The 20,100-nt window shown below is 44.3% G+C and overlaps 1 protein-coding gene across 1 annotated transcript in view; it reads left to right on the forward strand.

Annotated features, from left to right (window-relative positions):
• Positions 1 to 20,100, forward strand: part of LOC147751528 (glioma pathogenesis-related protein 1-like) — a 961,356-nt gene that overhangs the window by 443,725 nt on the left and 497,531 nt on the right. The window contains exon 3 of the mRNA XM_086920012.1: positions 4,087 to 4,196. Coding sequence (XP_086776138.1) covers positions 4,087 to 4,196 — 110 coding nt within the window. The remainder of the gene's footprint in view (positions 1 to 4,086; positions 4,197 to 20,100) is intronic.

The following is a 20,100-nucleotide window of genomic DNA, read 5'->3' on the forward strand; positions in this document are numbered from 1 at the left end:
CAGGGTGCCTGCAAGATATGATTCCTCCAACAAACCAGGAATCCCTTGGTTACATCTCCTTAGGCTCTTCATATATTGTGCGGCAGGTGTCTCTCACTAGAGCCAAAAGCAATATTAATCAACTAAGCTTAAAAATCGGGAGGATAGTGATGCATTCCTATAAAGGCTAATCACCTCCTCACCGCTACTAAGAAAAATAAAAGAATTTAACTTATGCTGTGAATCAGGAGGCAGACAACCCTAACTTGGAGGATAGAATTTATCTCGGCAACTCCCATCTCCTAAAACAGTTTTTAAGGGGAGGAAATTCCTCACCAAGTAATAAAGTATGTAGTGCCTGAAGCGCAAAAACTGTATATTGAACTATGTTCTAGGTTAATTTTATGTAATAATACCAAGAGAGAGAGCTCCTGTCAAAAATATGTCATGAACTGCTGTGTAGTGCATTTAAGGAAACTGTTTTGTGAATAGTCACACATATGCCCAGTGGTCGTCTTCTAAGAACCCTAAACCCCTATATGTGTGCCTGCTATTACTCCTGGGTTGTATATCCAACTGTGAAAAGGCATACTGCTTTAGAATATTTCAATATATATTGATAATCTACAAACATAATCCCAAGCAATCATTGAGCGCAATTAAGGGACTCCCTAGGGAAACCAAAGGGAAGATTAGAAAGCTGACTTTCACTTGGTTTGAGTCTGAAATTGGACAGTAGCAAATTCTGGTGAACATGCAAATGACAATTTAATCAAAGGGGGAGAGAGAGAGAGGTACTTAGTGGACTCCGCCTCCTTTATCTCATAAATAACCAAAGAAAGTCCACTCTAAATATAACAAAGTATCCTTTCATGAATTTTGGTAAAACTTAAGGAAAACTATGAGTTTCCCTAAAATAGCATTAACCAGGAGTCACACATCCATTACCCTGTGCATCTCCCTGAACCCTCTTTTTTAACAATACCAGCCACAGGACTCAATAAAGTTTAGGTTCCAAGAGGCCAGGTATTTTTTAACCTCACATTTTCTTCTGACCCTTCCACTCTCACATTAGTTTATAGCTTTCACCTTCCAAAGTGCTCCCACATATCTGTCAGTCGTAGTACTCCCCGTCTGCAGCAGGGCCTGAAGAACCTGATGATTAAGCTTCCCACCAAGAGGCCTTTTGGTGGGTAAGTGTTACTTTAGGAAAACTCATTGTTTTCATTAAGTATTACCAAAATTACTGGAAGGATAATTCGTTATATTTCGAGTGAGCATGCAAATGAGTCAGAATTGGTTGATACTGTGAAGAATCATCACCTTCATTATCTGACCCATAAAACAATGAAGAACTCAAGAAAATTAGTGTTTAGTTGGTCTGGTTTACCTCAGAGTTGAATATGGTAATTAGTTGAGCCTTTGGATGGTGCTGATTGGATATTGAAATGTTTTGAAAGGATAATTTGCCATCAATGTTGCGAAGACCTTAAAAGTGGTAAGCTTCATTGTGGGACAATGATGAGAAGAAGTCTGAGAACATTTTACTTTTATAGAATTCGTCTTGAACTTCGTCTGCAACCAACAGCTTGCTGAAACCCACACCATACTTAGGCGGAGTCATCTTAAGCTAAGCATGTGCTGGACAAGTACCAGTGTACAACTCTTGTAGGTGGGTGTGTCTACTTTGGCCACACCGTCAGTAGCACAATACCCTGAACCAGGTCCTTTCAATGCAGTGGCAGGTACTGCATGGCTTTGTCTTTGATATTTTTCACTATGATGCATAATCATATATATTGCCCTTTCCTTTACCAGTTTTCATTATAAGCTCCTTTCATATTCCGCCAATGGTTTATTAGCTGATAAAATATTGTGTTTGTAGTTTTTTTTATACATTTGTGAATATCACTTTTATGATCGTCTCTGAAAAAATCATTATAGTGCTTGAGAACATTACAAAACTTAAAAAAATAATTAAAATGATACTTCGGGGGGTTATAAATGAAAAGGGAGCTCTTAGAAAAGCCTATGTGTATGATTAAAGCAGGGTAGTGGAGACAGGTCCAAAGTACATGTCTGACTGCACTTTGGAGATTGTGCATAAAGACATCATTCACCATATCAGTAAAATTTACATAATCTTTGTGAAACACAGATGCAGGTTTAGATTCCTCCCACAAGCCAGGATACACCCTTCCCCCACTCCCTCTCCCTCGTTTTCCTGATGTAAAGTCCCTAAGGCCAGACTCCACCTTGAGCAGGCCAAGACTCATTTTTCTCTTTATTTGCCTAATCATCGACGTGGCTGCCTTTGACGCAGATGTCATCTGTCCTTATCTTTCCAAGAACTTGTGACTGTATTAAGTTGTTCAGTGACACCTGAAGCACAGTCAATGACCTCGATAAGACACCTGATGTGAAATCAGCCTTGAACAAGTGCCTTGTCATCTCTGTCTCAAGGTCAGATAATAATAACACAACAGTGTAGTCTGAATTGACTTATTTTAATCTTATTTTTTTTAATAAAAATGTGTCTAAGACAAGCATATTGATGCACATATGTTAGACAGTCCCTAAGGTTATGTCAGAAATTCCCACCTCAGATAAAATACTATGTAAAAAGCCTGCCAATTGACCATTTGGGAAGAGAAGTCCTTCCCCTGAATTATCGCGCAAGATACTGCCACAAACTCTTCAGATTGGCGCGATGCTGCTGCATCCCATTCTGCAATGAAAGCTGATACCAAGCCAAGTCTGGGAGGAGAAAAGCTACTGCAAATGTTTGTTTTCTTTCTAGGGCACTCTTACTCCTGACTACTGATAACTACAGCGTTTTGCTCTAAACAGTTATGCAGTGTGTTTATTCTCCCTAAGAAACTCTTATATAATAACGCATAGAAGTAGGTTTTAGGGTGTTAGGTTGCTTGATAACATTTTAACTATGGTAGAAATGTTCTTTTTATTCTCGTTGTTCGAAGCATGTATTTTGCTGTTTTAATAATATTCTGTGAAGTTATTTTAGATGTGCTAAGCAACAGAATGAGACTGTTGAAATGAACACTTTCTAGTCAAAGTTTATTTTTCTATATGCAGTTCTTGTGTGTGAAGAATGAAATTGGGTGTATACATTACCACTGTGTCCCTGGATACCTGTTTAGGAACTATTATTAACCTAAATACGTATAACTAGGTATTGAGTGGGGTTGTGTGGGATTACAACAACCTACTTCTTCACATTCAATCGCTGTTGCATTGAACTAAGTTCACTTGTGACACCCTTGGATGTGAATGCAAACCTTGCAGAGCTAAGCAAGAGTCTTAGTTTACACAACAACCTGTATAATCTCCTTAGTCTCCTCATGTATTGTGCTGTCTTTGCCTCAGACTCGCAGAGCAAAGGATTATTGCAAAAGGCAAGATTCCTGAATTATCTTGCAAAATCTAGAGGACAGTGGTGTATTCCTCTGAAAGCTATCTACCACCTGGCCGATCCCAGAACAGGGTAATAGAATGTAACCAGTGCTAGTTAACCAAAATAATCAGGCCTGAAGGGCCTTTCCTGATGGATCAGGTAATCCTTACTTCAAGATGAGCCTTTATCTTCACAACTGCCCTTTCACAAAATGTATCAATTGCAGAGCAATTTCACACCAATTGCATGAAGTGTTATTGTGTACAGCACAAACAGCACATATTGTATGGCTTTCTGGGTTAAGTCTATTTAATAACACAGTGACAAAAAGCTTCTGTTCAAATATCTATAATGAACAAGCCCATATCGAGCATTTAAGAAAAGTGTTCTAGTAAACACACATAAATATACCCGATGAGTGTCAAGGGCTCCCTTATATCTGCTTCCTGTTACCCACGAGCTGGTATGTCCGACTGCGAACAGACAGCCTGCATTAAAAGATAATCTCCACAGTCCAGTACAATTAAAGGAGTCCCCACGGAAAACATTTATTTTTTACACTAATAGTATCCCTCAATTAAGCATTTGTGTCCTAATCAAAAGCGATGTGGATTTTTAGTACGGTCAAATAATATAATGTTATACAACTGCATTTTGTGTGTAAAATAAAAAAAATATAATGTTATTTTTAGGTTGTTTGGGCTACTAGTTACAAAGTTGGATGTGGCGTGGCATTTTGCGCAACTGTTCAAGAAAATCCATCAACGAATGTGAACCTGGTAGTGTGTAACTATGCACCACCGTAAGTTACATTTCATTTTTCATTTCAAATCTTTATTTCGGCATTACGCCATAAAAGAACAGTTTAAACATTACGTTTCATTAAAAGTTACATGTCAATAACATAAGCACAATCACTTAAAAAAAAAAAAAAAAAAAAAAATGGAAAATACATTCTATTTAACTGTGCAACAAAAGTTGAATAATCATGGAGCATGACAATAAAAACATATGAGACGGGAGGACACCTCAATAATTCTGTAAGCAAATTCAATTGTCTAAAGCAGTTAGTGCTACTATAAACAAATCAATTCCATAGATAGGACAATGTGAATGGAGATTAGGAATTAAATTCACAACTGAAGGCCCATTTTTTTCCTACGGTGGCAAATGGCAAGTAAAAATCTACTCACACTAAATATAATCTGTTGTGAAGTATTAGTAGTCAAAATTCTGAGAGCCTGACCACACGACCTCAAACCTAATAAAAGACATATCGGTTTGATCCATCTTTTCCTCTCATGGGCATAGATAGGACAAAAAAAGAGAATGTGCTGCACATTCTCAATTTGATTATGTTCACAAAGTGAACAAACATTGTCCAATTCCTCGGCCAATGGGTCACGGTTCCTTGCCCAACATGACAAAGTTGCTTTCAATCGAAGATTTCCATATCTGAACTTTAGAAAAAGTGTCTTGGCAAGTGGAGGCTCTATCTCGTCCATAAAGGACTCATAAAGGGGTTCACCCTTAAAACTTAAAAATTTTGATACTAATGAACCGCTAGTACTGAGGTTTACAGCCATATTTGCTACATAGGACCAAAAAGCTTTTTTCAGGACTACTTTGGGATTTGGTGGAAGCTGCTCAGGATGCTCCCAAAAGTGTTTCAGGCCTATAAAATTTAGCCAAGTCCTAACGTGTGTTAGCCAAAGTATTTTTTTGTTACTATCCAGCCCCATGATCTCCATCAGCCCTTCTCTATATACCCGAAGCTCAGGAACGTGCCACAATCTTACCCACAGCATAAGTGGTCTGATAAGAACATGATGGTCAGTTCTTTTAAAGTCGAGGTCCAATTGCAGGGGTACTAATGGGGTCCCTCTCGGAGCCCTAACCAAGCTACGCATAAAGTTGTTATCATGAATGCTAAAAGTCTCCTTGGAGCCTGGCCCCCACAGTTCAGCACCGTATAACACTGAAGATTGAACCTTGAATTTAAAAAGTTCCATAACGGGGCGTACCGCTTTGCTGGTGCTTAAGCTTTGCTCTCTAAGGATTGGTTTAACGTTCTGGGCAAATAACAATTTGCTTTTTTCCATTTGAGCTTTCCAGGTAAAGTTACAATCAAGCGTCACCCCTAAATATGAAAAGTGAGGCACTGATTCCAACTTTATCCCTTTCAAAAATAGACAACCCTTGTCTGGTTTGGTTGGATTAAGGGCCATGTATTTCGTTTTTTTAACATTTATCTCTAGCCCCTTTTGACAACAATAATCGTTAAAAGTATTCAATAAAATCTGCAAGCCATTTTTAGTTTGGGATATCAGAATAGTATCGTCAGCAAACAATAGAGATGCTACCCTTTCGCCATTCAATTTAGGTGCATCATTTTTACATTTGTCTAAGTAAGAGGGAATATCATTCACGAAGATAGAAAATAACGTGGGGGCAAGAACGCATCCCTGGCGAACTCCACGTTCGATTGGAATTTTCCGTGAAAGTTCGCCGTTTTGTCCCCATCTAATTCTCGCGAAGTTCCCATCATGTAATTTTATAATTTGAGCTACTATATTGTTTGGCATGCCCGCTGCACTCAGCGTCTTCCACAGAAGATCACGTGGCACCAAGTCGAAAGCTGCCCTTAAATCAACAAAGGCAACATACAAGTGGGCCTTCTTTATTATTACATACTTCCAGTAGAGGCAGCAGAATCTAAAGCACTGGTCTATTGTGCTGACTTTAGTTCTGAACCCGGCTTGAAATTTAGTTAAAAATGAATTTTCGTCCAACCAATTACTCACTCGTAATAAAATATGGCGTGAGTAAATTTTCTGAAGGATGTCCATTAAGCTTATTGGACGATAATTACAGGGGTCCTTCCTGTCTCCTTTTTTAAAAATTAAAACAATTTCAGCTCCTTTCCAACTTTCAGGAAATTCTAAACTTTGGGATAGTTTGTTGCATAGATAGTTGATATATGGTGCCCATATTTTCAAGTCGTGCTTGTAAAGATCCCCAGGGATTTTATCCAAGCCTGGGGCTTTCCCATTTTTTACTTGGCTAATAGCCAACTCTGTTTCCCCCAAGGTAAAAACCAGCGGGTCCACTGGAAGTTCATGACTAACTACAATAGATGCTGTATGGGGATCATCATATTTCGTATATAAATTGGTAAAGTGGGTTACCCAGGTTTGCTCGTCTAGGAATGTGTCTCTGATCACCCTTCCCACCTTGTTCCCATTTGCTATCAGCTTCCAGAATAATACAGTATCTCGCGATCTTGCAGCTGACAGTAATTCCGCCCACTTTGCTTCCTCCCACGCAATTTTTGAAGTCCTTTGGATAGTTTTGTAGTTGCTTCTAGCTATCTTAACATCCAGTTGCGATTTGGATTTAATAGCGATAAGCATTTCCCTCTTTGACTCTCTACACAATCTGTCATACCAGGGCTTACTGTGAGACAAATTCTGAGTCTTCTGCTGGGGTTTTTTGGGCATTTTAGTTACCAATAATTTTAATTTTTTAAAAAACTCCAAATGTATGGACTGAAAGGAAGTTCTTGCTTCCTCCTCAGGAGTTAAGCTTAGATATGCAGCAAAGGAACCTGCAAAAAGTGAGTAAATTTCACTCAAAATATCACCATGATCCAAAATAAATGGCCATTTTAGCGATCTCCTGTTGTTGCTGATGTGAAGATCAATAACATCCCTAACACCCCCCTCAAAGCAGGTAGGAGAGGAGGGGTCGCTAAAAAGTGCAGCGTTTAGTGACAAGTTTAGTGGAAAGTGATCACTTTCAGCCCTCTCCATTACTTCAAGATCTATGAGATACGACCAAAGAGGGATAGAAACTATTACAAAGTCCAAGATGCTTCTGTATGTATTCCTCCTAAAGGTTGGTTTTTTTGGAGTGTCGGATGGTAACCGGCCATTACAGGCCCTAAGGTGATGCTCTGTACATAATTTGATCAGTTGCAGAGCCAGAATGGAACATTTCACGGATTTGTTACTCCCGAGGAGGGGGATTTTGTTTGCCTGATCTTCCTCCTCAAAAATCTCACTTATGCCCGACACTGGTTCGTAGTCACAATTTAGATCCCCAGCCAAGATGATAAGATCCTCCCCAGGATTCAACCCCCTCAAAAAGTAATCCAGTTTAGAAACAATAAGGGATTCCTTTGATGACGGTGTTGGCCTATTATAAATGTTTATTAGGACTAATTTCTTCCCATTGGAGGTAGTTATTTTTAATGCTAGGATATCTACCGAATTTGTGTCTATCACCTCTATGTCAACCCTGAGATTGATCCTTGCCCAGATCAGAAGACCCCCGGACGGCCTGCCACTCTTGGATGGGACTGCTCCAATACCAAAAGTCTTGTAGCCCACCCTGTGAGGAATATCGATTGCCCAGGTCTCCTGGAGTAGACAAAAATCAAAGGATTCCACAAAAGCAGCCCAGTCTTGATCCCTCAATTTGCTGGCAACCCCAGCTACATTCCAACTAACAAGCTTGACCGAAATCCCCATTGCAGAAGACATGATGGTGTTAACCCTTGACATCTCATCACCAGTATATGCTACTTGTTCAGTTCCCGGAGATATTTCCTCAAGAGGTAAGTGTCTTATGGTAGGGATTAGTCCTACCTGTTCTTCAGGAATATTATCATGACATGTAACATTCATACCCAAAGGTCGAAATACAACAGTTGGCAATAGTTTACGCTCTGTTCCAACCCTCATCTCAGTATGGTTCCTTGAGTCCCCTTCCTCGACCCCCCCGCCCAACAACCTTCAATCACAACCATCAAGGCCACTGAAGACGTCAAAACGATTGGACGTCTCAAGAGGCGTGAAAGGTTTCAGAAGGTCCATCCTTCTATCCTGAAAACTGTGAAAGTTATGGTGACTAGTTGGGACGGAATGCCATCCCAGGGGGTCTTGAACCGTTGCAGGGCAAGGGGCACCAGGCATGTTTCTCATACCCTGGTAAATCAGGGGGTACTGAGAGCAATAACTGTTCCCAACATTCTGTGCAATTGGACAATTAAGTGGCTGAGTTTGAATTGACCCCTGTGAAAGGGGAAAATGAGATGGAACAACCACTGACCTAGGGTAAAAATACGTTAGAGGTCTTGGGATTATAGTACTGTTAGAACTCCCCGAATGCCAGTTCAATATGTAGTGGACAGCGTTTGGGTCCCTAAAATTAACAACCACTACATCACCCTCGATATCTTTGGTTCTTCCCCCCAACCATTCGAGGCGTCGAACATGAACTATGTCCCCGTTAACATAATTTGCAATAGGCCTATGTGCTCTCAACCAGTGCGTTATCTTATTTTTTAGTTGAAAAAAACCCTCCCTCTTATTTTGTTCAAGGGCCGGCACACCTGTTAGGACTACCACATAGGGTACTGCCTCTGGTGGAAGTTCAGGCAGTGGAACCCTTTTAGGTTTCCCCCAGGTGCGTCTGGTTTCCCTCGCTTCCCTTGTTAAGTCTGTTAAAGCTAGATTGGTTATATTACCAGAATTTTTAGATGTATTAACGCTGGTCTTGCTAACAACAGACCCCAGCATTGAATCACCAGTTGCCTCTTGGGATGGCCTAGAATTAACATGGTGGTGAGCAATAGCTGATGCTGGGTTCTCCGAAGATTTTGGTACGGGTAGAGTTGAGGGAGGTGTAGGAACAACATGAGCAGCAATAGGGGGAGGAGGTAGCACAACAGATGACGAAACTTGAGATACACCCTTAGATGCTTGATTATTTACATAATTAACATCAGCATGGCCTACAAGATCTATTTTAGGCAGTGCAATCTCAATTTTTGACAGCCTACACTCCACCTCCGTTAGCCTCTCCAAGATAGATACAGAATATGATCTAATTAAGTTCTCGATATCCTGAAGGGACACGGGGCACCTGTTCTCAGTATGGACAATGACTGTCTCACTTGGCTCCCTATTGACCTCTTTATCTATAGGGGTATTAGATATGACTGGTGATGCAATAATACAGACCAACCCCTCAGAATCAGATTGAACAACACAGGGATTCTTAACAACAATAGGCAAATTTTTCCCAAAGTCACGGCAGCTCAGTTTGGGTTGCAATGGATCCCTCCTCTTCCGTCGCTTTTTGTTCGGCGGGGGGCCATAGATTTTCCCCGTAGTTGGTAATTTTTTTGCCTTAGCACGGGCTGCATGCTGTTGTAATAAGGCGTCTCCCTTTAGAGATGACAAGCCACTTCCAGTGGGTGATGACGACAAGTCGATCAAATCAACTCGAGACACGGTTTCAGATGGAAGAGCAACCGTATTTGCCTCCGGGAGCGAGTTGTCTAATGAAGGAGTCGATTCGTTTGTTAATGCCCCAGCAGTATTATCAGAGGGTCCAATCACGGGGGATATTAATGGTAAAGCTGATCCATTCTTCATGCTTTCCACTGAACGGCGACGGTCTGCCCGCCTCTCCGCTAGCACAATCTCCCTGGTGATATCAGGCGATGGTTTGGAAAAATAACTATCCAAAGTCCCATTGACTAGCACACCCTGTTTATCCTGCGCATGCAGCTCAACATTAACAGTTGCCATGGCTAGTTTAAAGGGGTCGTTTGGTGGGGCAGATGACGATGGTTGGAATTATAGTATAAAGAACACAATCAGTACCTGAAAGCAAGAGGGTATATCCAGTCCGGTCTCCTCGTGTCTCGGAGGGTCCGCCCTTAGTCCGGTCTTCGTCCCGGGATTAGTCCCGCACACGCGTTCCGCTCACGCGTCCCCGTGGCAGTTTTTATAGCAAAGGGAGGTGGTGAAAGGGAGGAGTCCCGGGAAGAGGCGGCAGGTGTGCTGGATGTTGGACGCACAGCCTGTCGGACCTCGCAGTCCCGTCTCCCTTTGGCCCGCACTTTCACGCGGTACAGCGTCTCTTCACTCCGGCACGTCCCCCGGGTTGCAGGCAAGGGCTCCTAGGACACAACAGCAGCAAGCACTCCTCTGCGAGCGGCACCCGCGAAGCGGGGGCCGCGAGGAGTAATAAAGGGCGGTGATAGAAGGGAGGAGTCCCGGGAAGAGGCGGCAGGTGTGCTGGATGTTGGACGCACAGCCTGTCGGACCTCGCAGTCCCGTCTCCCTTTGGCCCGCACTTTCACGCGGTACAGCGTCTCTTCACTCCGGCACGTCCCCCGGGTTGCAGGCAAGGGCTCCTAGGACACAACAGCAGCAAGCACTCCTCTGCGAGCGGCACCCGCGAAGCGGGGGCCGCGAGGAGTAATAAAGGGCGGTGATAGAAGGGAGGAGTCCCGGGAAGAGGCGGCAGGTGTGCTGGATGTTGGACGCACAGCCTGTCGGACCTCGCAGTCCCGTCTCCCTTTGGCCCGCACTTTCACGCGGTACAGCGTCTCTTCACTCCGGCACGTCCCCCGGGTTGCAGGCAAGGGCTCCTAGGACACAACAGCAGCAAGCACTCCTCTGCGAGCGGCACATTTATTTAAAAATGTAGATAAAGCCAATTATTCAGTTTTTCTCTCACACACCTAAAGTACGTCTAATCTTCATTTTGAAAATTGAGGAATATTTGATCTGTTGTTTTCTCCTAGTGTGCTTATTTGTTTCCCCTCTCACCTGTCCCGTTCATGAATGCCCCCAATTTCCCTGACCCCTTTAGTAATCTCGAATGATCAGGATAATTAAATTGCTGTGTACAGTAATACTGCCATATTTTGCTGGCAAACATGGCTGTTATTGCTGGTTATCTAAGTGTAAGTAAGTGTTACGTGGATCACTGCAAGCACCACCATTGCAATAGTTAAATATCACAAATTACACCCATTTCAGCAACAAGAAACTCTAAGAAGATCTTATAACTAATGCAAAGCACCAGAAATTGAAGGGCATTAACCTAGTACTCGCGAGTCAGCAGCATTGGCCGTGGCAAGCCTCAGGAGAGTAAGGTGCACACATTACAGCAAGCCAGGATGCTATTTATTTCAAAGACAGTACTGCTTAGTCAACTCTAATACCAAGTATTTGCAATACCATAGGTCTTGCATTCAAGCAAGTTTGAGCTATTGGCGTTGCAAATGACAATGTATGTTTATTTATGTTTAGGGTTATAAAACATAAATAAATGGCATTGTCATTTACAATACTAATGTCTTAAACTCTCGCAAATGAGACCTATTGCATTGCAATAAAGGGTCTTCTTGACAGCTTTTTAGATTGTAAATATCAGTGGAAGAGATCAGCCTGCAACGTCTTCAAAGTAGTGATAAATAGTGCAGTGAAGAAGATATGCAAGTGCTGTAAATTACACAGACACAAAGTGTGAAGTGAGAGTTACATATAATCCAAGCTATAAACACGAACAGAGCGCTCCAACACTTTTCGCTCTGTGATTACACTGTCGCGGCTCAAGAGGAAGAGCAGGAGGGGGGCTTTCCTCCCCGTGATTTGAGTGTACATTGTGGCGTTGCGTAATGTCATTGCTATCTTTGATCTAATAAAAAACACTCCAGCTGAAGTAGGGCCCTGGCTTCACCTTCTGGTGCAGGGCAGGCTGTACTTTATGGCAGGCATGGAGGAAGGAAGGGATGGTCTCGGCTGCAGTTCCAGCCTCATACAGTGGCCCTGCTATTACTAGTGAGCAAGAGGCACTCAGGCGGTGGCATTGGTGGTGGTGGTATTGGTGGAGGTGTTATTGGTATTGGTGGTGGTATTGGTGGAGCTGGTATTGGTGGAGGTGGTTGTGGTATTGGTGGAAGTGGTGGAGGTATTGGTGGAGGTGGTCTTATTGGTGGTGGCATTATTGGTAGTGGTGGTATTGGTATTGGTGGTGGTACTGGTATTGGTGGTGGTGTTATTGGTGGTGATTTTGGTATTGGTGGTGGTACTGTTATTGGTGGTGATTTTGGTATTGGTGGTGGTACTGGTATTGGTGGTGGTGGCATTGATGGTATTGGTGATGGTGTATTGGTGGTGGTAGTGGTGATGGTGGTGGTATTGGTGTTGGTATTGGTGGTGGTATTTGTGGTGGTGGTATTGGTGGTGGTAGTATTGGTATTGGCGGGGGTGGTATTGGTGGTGGTGGGTGTACTGGTGGTGGTGGGGTATTGGTGGTGGGGGTATTGGTGGTGGTATTGGTGACATTGGTGGGGCTGGTGGTATTGGTGGTGGGGGTGGTGGTGATATTGGTGAAGGTATTGGTGGTGATGATATTGGTGGTGGTGGTATTGGTAGTGGTGGGGGAGGTGGTGGTATTGGTGGTGGTGGAATTGGTGGAAGTTGTGGTATTGGTGGTCTGGTGTTATTGGTGGAATTGGTGGTGGTGTTTGTGGTATTAGTGGTGGTGGTATTGGTTGTGGTATTGGCATTGCCAGTGGTATTGGTGCTGTTGGTATTGGTGGTGTTGGTATTTGTGATTGTATTGGTGGTGGTGGTATTGGTGATGGTGGTAGTGGTGTTGGTGGTATTGGTGCTGGTGCTATTGGAGTTGTTGGTGGTGGTATTGATGGTGGTGGTGATATTGGTGTGGTTGTATTGGTGCTGGTGGTATTGGTGGTGGTTGTGGTATTCGTGGCCTGGTGGTATTGGTGGTGGTGGTATTGGTGATGGTGGTATTAGTGGTGGTGGTATTGGTAGCGGTATTGGTATTGGCATTGGCAGTGGTATTGGTGTTGATATTGGTGGTGTTGGTATTGGTGGTGTTAGTATTGGTAGTGTTGTTGGTGGTATTGGTGGTGGTGGTGGTATTGGTGGTGGTAGTGGTATTGGTGGTAGTGGTGGTGGTAGTGGTGGTATTGTTGGTACTGGTGGTGGTATTGGCGGTGGTGTTCATATTAGTGGTGGTGGTATTGGTGGAGGTGGTGGTATTGGTGGTGGTGGTGGTATTGGTGATGGTGGTGTTAATAAATCAGGCTTTTGAGAACAGCCCATCAGGTGACTTTAGTACAGGTCACATGTAACACAGATGTGTTGTTGGCAGCTTCAGCCTATTAGCACATGATTATGTGCTACCTGGAATTCACATGACTTCATTCTGTAATCATTTCTAAATCCATTTAACTTGGGGGAAGGGTTGAAACAGACCCGAGATAAAGCTGGGTTAAAGCGATTGAAAGCAGGCGCCCTTGTTACGGGGGTGGCTGTGCTTCTTAAAAAACCACAAGCGGTTTTAGCTGAAACAGCGCATGTCTGGCCTGCAGTAAGAGAAACTCAATAAAGTAAATAGTGCTTACAGACTAAGTAACAGGTCTCATGAAACAACTGAAGTAAAGTGGCCAGTCGCTATGGGAGGGAACAAATGTAGACAAACCCCGTACTAATGTGGGACTAAAAAGCCTATTAGCTAATCCGAAGGCAGCATTTATCAAAGACAATGACACAAGCCAATGAAAAATATGGGAGGATTGGGAGCGCGGCATCTCTTCCATACTGTACTACAGCAGTCTCGCAGATCGAGCAGTGCATGCTCACTGCTGCTAGGCTCGACAAAAAAATGATTACTGAAGAATGCAGCTAAGTTATGCCCAGTCGGCGCGCCACTACCTTGCCAACCCGACAGCACCAGATCACACCAGCAGGCTGCAGCTGTCAGCACTACTACAAACACCAGGCTCTTAAGTGGCACCACAGCCAGCCACATTGAAAGTTGAACTGGCACCATTACTGCTGTCCCTCATTACCATAACCAGGTATCAAGTTTATGCTAGGGGCCAGACTCACTACGCTCCGCAGGTGCGAACAGAGGCTCTGAAGAGGCTGCAGCTGCTGGTGGCTGCTCCCCAAGGCTCAGCTTCCAGTTTGTTTATGTGTAGGTCGCACTCACCTTCAGCAGCCGCGTGTGCAGGAGGTGTGCCCGAGTACTCCTATGCCAAAGGGACGCATGGAAGCGGGGACACTGGGGGGAAAGGGGGCGAGTGTAGGTGTTTTGTGTTGTTTTGGAGGGTGTGAGGGGGATTCCTACTGATGGTGCAGGCAGGAGTGTGCAGAATCCCTTACCTACTGTGCCTCTGCTGATCACGTCTGTTTACCTGCTGGGAAGCGCTTGTGGGGCAGAATGTCATTTGTGGGGTTAGGTAATGAGTGCAGACCACTTCACCTCCTGTGGAGTAGTGCAGGCCCATTACCTGCTGAGTGCGTGCACCAGATCTTGTGTTTAGACCATTACGTCATATAGGGAGATTATTTTCCGCCAAGAACAGTGCTTGAAAGAGGTAATTTGCTGTTCCATCCTGATCTTTTCAGCAAAAGGTTTGATGTATAAATTAAATAGTAACCCAGAGAGGGGCCAGCCCTGTCTAGTCCCTCTTGTTATTTTCAAACTTGATGTTAAGTTTCCATTCAACATGATATTGGCCACAGGGGCTTTATATATCCCCATATGGCCCGACGAAATGTATCAGCCATATTATAATGATTCAACCGGTATTGACAATTCACCCTATTGAATGCCTTGGTAGCGTTGAGTGTGATGCTTGCCAGGGGCGCTTTACTTTATGAAGCCAAGTCAATTTTACCTATTAGATCATGGCTTAATTGGTGCATATATCTGCCTTTCATAAAGCCTTGCTGGTCTTCCGTTACCATCCCCTTATTACCTCACTCAATCTGTTAGAATACTGCCATAGAACGTATAATGGCAGTTTAGGAGCGAAATTAGTCTATAAGCGTCAAAAGGCCGTGGATCTTTCCCTGGTTTTAAAATTAGTGTGACTACCGCTTCCTCCCAGGATTTTGATGGGGGCGCACCTCCTTCCAAAATTCTGCCAAGAGTTGAGTCAATACTGGGCAAAAGGTATTGCTTAATTCTAAGTAAAATTATTTGGATGCCCATCTGGTCTGGCGCTTTATTGTTTTCCCTTTTTAGGTCGAACCCAGTGTCAGCGTGCATGCGCTGCTCTGCGAGACTGGCTGCACTGGAGAATGGAAAAGAAGCCCCGCCCACTCTCTGCCCATATTTGTCAAAGGCTTGTAAATGCAGGCTTCTGATTGCTTAATAGGCTTGTTAGTCCCTCCTTAGTGCCGCCTTGTCTTCTTTTGTAATCTCCTATGGCGACTGGCCATTTTTCATCGGTTATTACATGGTACTAGTTCCTAAGTCTGTAAGCACTATTTTCTTTATTGAGGTTCTCTTACTGCAGGCACGATGTAGTTGCTCTTACTGCAGGCACGACGTGCATTGCTTACAATCAGCGCGCCATGCAGGCTCACTCTTTTTCTCTACGCTGCTCAGGAAAATTTGACATTCCAGTGCAGCATCTCCCCCCACCCCCACGGTCACATCGGGGGCACACTCCCTTACTGACTGCTGGGGTGTTTGAGTAGTCTTGAGGTCGGGGGAACATTAATTGGTTGTGCTGGTTGGATGCTGCTTACGCCCTTTACTCACTCATGGTTAAAAGGCCGGTTGATGGCACTGTGTCCACAAGTCCCTCACTTGATGTGCCAGGGTTGAATTTTCCAGTGTGCGTACAGTTAGGTGGTGCCTGGATGAGGGGTGGTGTGGGTCTCAAGATTACAGTGCTAAATCAGGCATTCTGGTTCAGAGGCACACAGGTACACCAATTTCATTCCACTGATTGCCGAGTGCTGGCTGGCACCTAGTTCTTCCTGCCTTTTGTTGTGGACATTATCAGGAAGTACACAGCGTCACACAAAAAAGCAAACGTTTGCTGCCTTGGGTCATTGCAGCCCAGTTTGCTGCTATTTTGCTTTGTGAAGTAGGTGGGGGGGGCGCTATCTTTACTTTTTAGGTCAAGCATCAGCATGCATGCACTGTCTGAAACACCTCCTGTAAACACTCTACAGAGTGTAATTTCAGCTGCTGCCTGCTGTTGGTTATATAGCTCCCTCGCTTTTGTTTACTGGCTCCTTGTTGGCAGGTGCTCCAGATACATCACTTCCATTTGGAAGCCAGGAGCACGGCCAACTACAGTTTCATTACACTGTAGGCCTTTATGTAGTCATTTATTGACTACTTTTTTTTTTTTTTAAACAAGCGCCCCATTCTGCACTTTATCTTTAATGTTGGCACGCAACTTTCTTTAGACTGGGCTCCTCTAAACAAAGGTGCATGGCCGCTATTAAAGTAAAAGCGTGGAAAAGGGTGCTTTTACAAAAAAAAAGCATTTGTTTGTCGACTTGAGAAACAAATGCTTCTCCAGTATTCAATCTTTCATAGATTCACATGCTTGTATCTTCCCCGTCGCCATGGTGGGAGTCTCCCGGTAAATAATAACCATAGCAGTAGAAGAAAAAACTGCCTGGAAACCATAGAGTAGTGAAACCAGTAGGTAACCTCTCCTCCTCATTATGTGGCCCAAACTACAGCCAATCAGCAGCCAGCACCAGCCTACACCATTCCCAGCAGAGCCACCATACCTCAGGTTTCCAACCGCCTTCGTGTGAGAAGGAGTCTCCCTGAGCTCTGCTCAGTTTTTTCTCTCATCACTGAACTTTTGACCTTCACAGTTGGGAGTCAGGTATTGTGCTTTTTCTTGTCAGCATTACTACATTCAGATTGTCTGAAAGCTCCAAGAAGAGCCTTTTCTGAGCTTTCAGGTCCTGTGGCAAGGCCAAATTATTTTCTGAGGATCCACACAAGGAGTGCTTGTACTGTCCGTACCCTAAGCATATTCCTACGGACTGCAAGTATTGCCAGACCTTCTCTGCCAAAACACTTAAGGATAGAGAAGCGCGCCTCTTATTATGGCTTCAGAAAAGGAAAACTCCAGACTCGGAGTCTGAGGGAGAAGCCAAGGGACACACCTCTAAGAAACAAAAATGAGGGTCCTCTGAGGAAAAGGGAGATGGGAAGAAACATAAAGTAGGAAAAACTAAGGAAGGTGAACCTTCTACTTCTCTCCCTTCAACTCCTCTCAAGCCTTCCTCAGAAAAGAAGGCTCCGTCGTCGCTTCCGTCGACGAAAACTATTGAAATTCGAGTCAGATCGCCAACGAGACTGCCAACGACCTCGACGACGACCATCTCGTCGACGACAACGACGATGACAATCTCGACGACGACGTTGATGACGTCGACTCCGTCGACGGTGAGTACCAGACCTTCGTCGACGGCAAGATCCTTGTCGACGAGCATACCCTCGATGATGCTGATTGTTCCGTCGACGGCCCCGTCGACGATGAAAAAATCGTCGACGATGCCATCGCCAACAAAGATAACTTCAACCTATATCTCTATAAAAAGGATTGCTCAGTCGACAGGATCGTTGACGAGCAAAAGAGGAGAGTTTTCTACGCCGAAGATTTCACCTCTACTGCCCTCTACCATTCTGGATTGCCAGGAATCTGAGGAGGAAGGATCCTACGGTGTTGCTTACAGTCCGTCGCAGCTCCATATTAAGCATCAGGATTCCGATGAGGAAGACCATCAAGAGGTCCAGGAGCATTTCACTTTTACAGATCGGCCGGTCAAGGGCCAGATGAGATATGAGTCATTTCACCAGGCTTATCATTATGACGAGGAGGAGGAAGTGGATACGCCTGTGCGGGAAGAGGCTATGTCAGTGCCCGTCTCATTAATATCAGACCTAAGAAGTATGATCGACAGCTATTACCATCGATTTCCGGAAGATAATGCTCCCGTCTCTTCCGCGGCCACTGGGAATGTCTCCCAACCTGCAAAAGAAACACCCCTGATTCAGCCACCTCCTCCTCCTCCTCGGAAGGAGGTCCAAAAGGTTATCACAATTTGTGATGACTTACATGATTCCGATCAGGATGATCAAGAGGAAGAAGGAGAAATTACTCAAGATGACGTGGTTGGGGATGAATGGGACCAATATATCGTTCCAACGTCTCCGGTGTCTCCATTGCTACAATTAAGCTCTCCACCAGAGGACATAACCAGTTTTCACGATTTGATGGAAAAAGGGACTTAGAGATTCCAGCTTACTATGCCAGCCAACGAAAGTGAATGCTTCCTTTACGACTTCAAGGACTCCTCCAGGAAGTCTGTAAGAGCCATCCCGATTATTGAATATGTCTGGGCAGAAGGACTCAAATTAATAAAGAATCCAGCCTCAGTCCCAGCATCTATACCCAAGCTGGATAAAAAGTATTGCGCTATAGAGACGGCTCCAGCATGCCTTATTGGTCATCCTCGACCGGACTCGGTGGTGACTCAAGCAGCGCAGAAGCGCTCCAAGAACCCAATGGCAACATGCGTGGCACCCCCTGATAAGGAGGGCGAGAAGATGGACGGCATAGGTAAACGTTTCGCAGTCATGGCAGCAGCTTCAATCAAAGCAACCAATGCAATTGCACTTCTGAGCCGGTTTAATAGACAGATGTGGTCTGATAGCGCACCAATCCTGTCGCACCTTCCGGAGGACAAGAAAGAGGAGGCAACTACCATCTTACAGGATGGAGCCAGGGCAGCGTCAGAGTCCATAGACGTAGCAATGGATATAGCTTCTATAGCTTTCCGCCAGATGGCTGGGGCGGTAGCCCTACGGAGGCAATAATGGCTCAAAGCTACATCCTTCCGTCCGGAAGTCCAATCTAAAATATAGGACATGCCATTTGATGGCGAAAGCCTCTTTGGTAAACATATCGACGAGGCGTTGCAAGGGATAAAAGCAGATACTGAAACTGCAAAATCCTTGGGATCATTACAGCAAAGCCGTTTTCAGTCCTTTCGTGGCCGAGGATCCAGGGGACATTTTCAACAGCAACGTCCCTCTTACCAATCTAATCGGTACCAACCTTACAACCAACAGGGATACCGTCAGTACTCCTCCAACCAGCAATATCGGTCTTCGAACACTTCTTTCCAGCAACAGGGAAGAAGAAAGTCCGCCGCCAGAGGGAAGCAAGACTCTGGTCGCAGACAGTGATGTTTCTCAGGCGCCTCCAATACTGCTTCAGACCGACCAGTTCCACTACCTCTCTCAGTTTCTCCCGCATTGGCAGTCCATAACATTGGAAAGATGGGTATTAGACATAATTACACAGGGTCATACCCTGGAATTCTCACAAAGACCTCCAAACCGTCCACCTCTACGCAGAGTTCATCAATATCTGACAGCTCTCAAAACAGAGATCTTATCTCTCATACTGAAAGGAGCGATAGAAGAGGTCCCATCAGACCAGCGGGAAAAAGGTTTTTATTCGCACTTCTTCCTTATAAGGAAAAGACAATCATCAAAATGGAGAAAGGTACTGGATCTCAGAGATCTGAACAAATACATAAAGAACATTTCTTTCTGTATGCTGTCCTTACAGGAAATTCTTCTGCTGCTCCGCAAGGGAGACTACATGGTCTCTCTAGACCTGTTAGATGCATACTTCCACATTCCGATACACAAAAAACACAAGGAGTATCTGTGATTCTTGGTGGCGGGGTGCCATTACCAGTTCAAAGTTTTGCCTTTCGGCCTGAAGTCTGCCCCCAGAGTATTCACAAAATGCATGGCTCCAATAGCGGTACATTTAAGGCAGCAAGGTCTCCAAATTTTCCCCTATTTGGACGACTGGTTAACAAAAGGATCATCGTTCCAAACAACACAGAGATATCTATGGGTGTGCATGGATCTCTTCCAAAGTTTAGGCCTTCGGATAAACAAAGAAAAATCATTTTTTCTTCCGACTCGTTCTCTACAATTCCTAGGGGCAATCTTGAAAACACAGGAAGTAAAAGCGTACCCATCAGAAGAACGAAAAACAAAAATCTTGAATCTGA

This window comes from Lissotriton vulgaris, chromosome 1_1 (assembly GCF_964263255.1).
Source record: "Lissotriton vulgaris chromosome 1_1, aLisVul1.2, whole genome shotgun sequence".
Taxonomy (NCBI): domain Eukaryota; kingdom Metazoa; phylum Chordata; class Amphibia; order Caudata; family Salamandridae; genus Lissotriton; species Lissotriton vulgaris.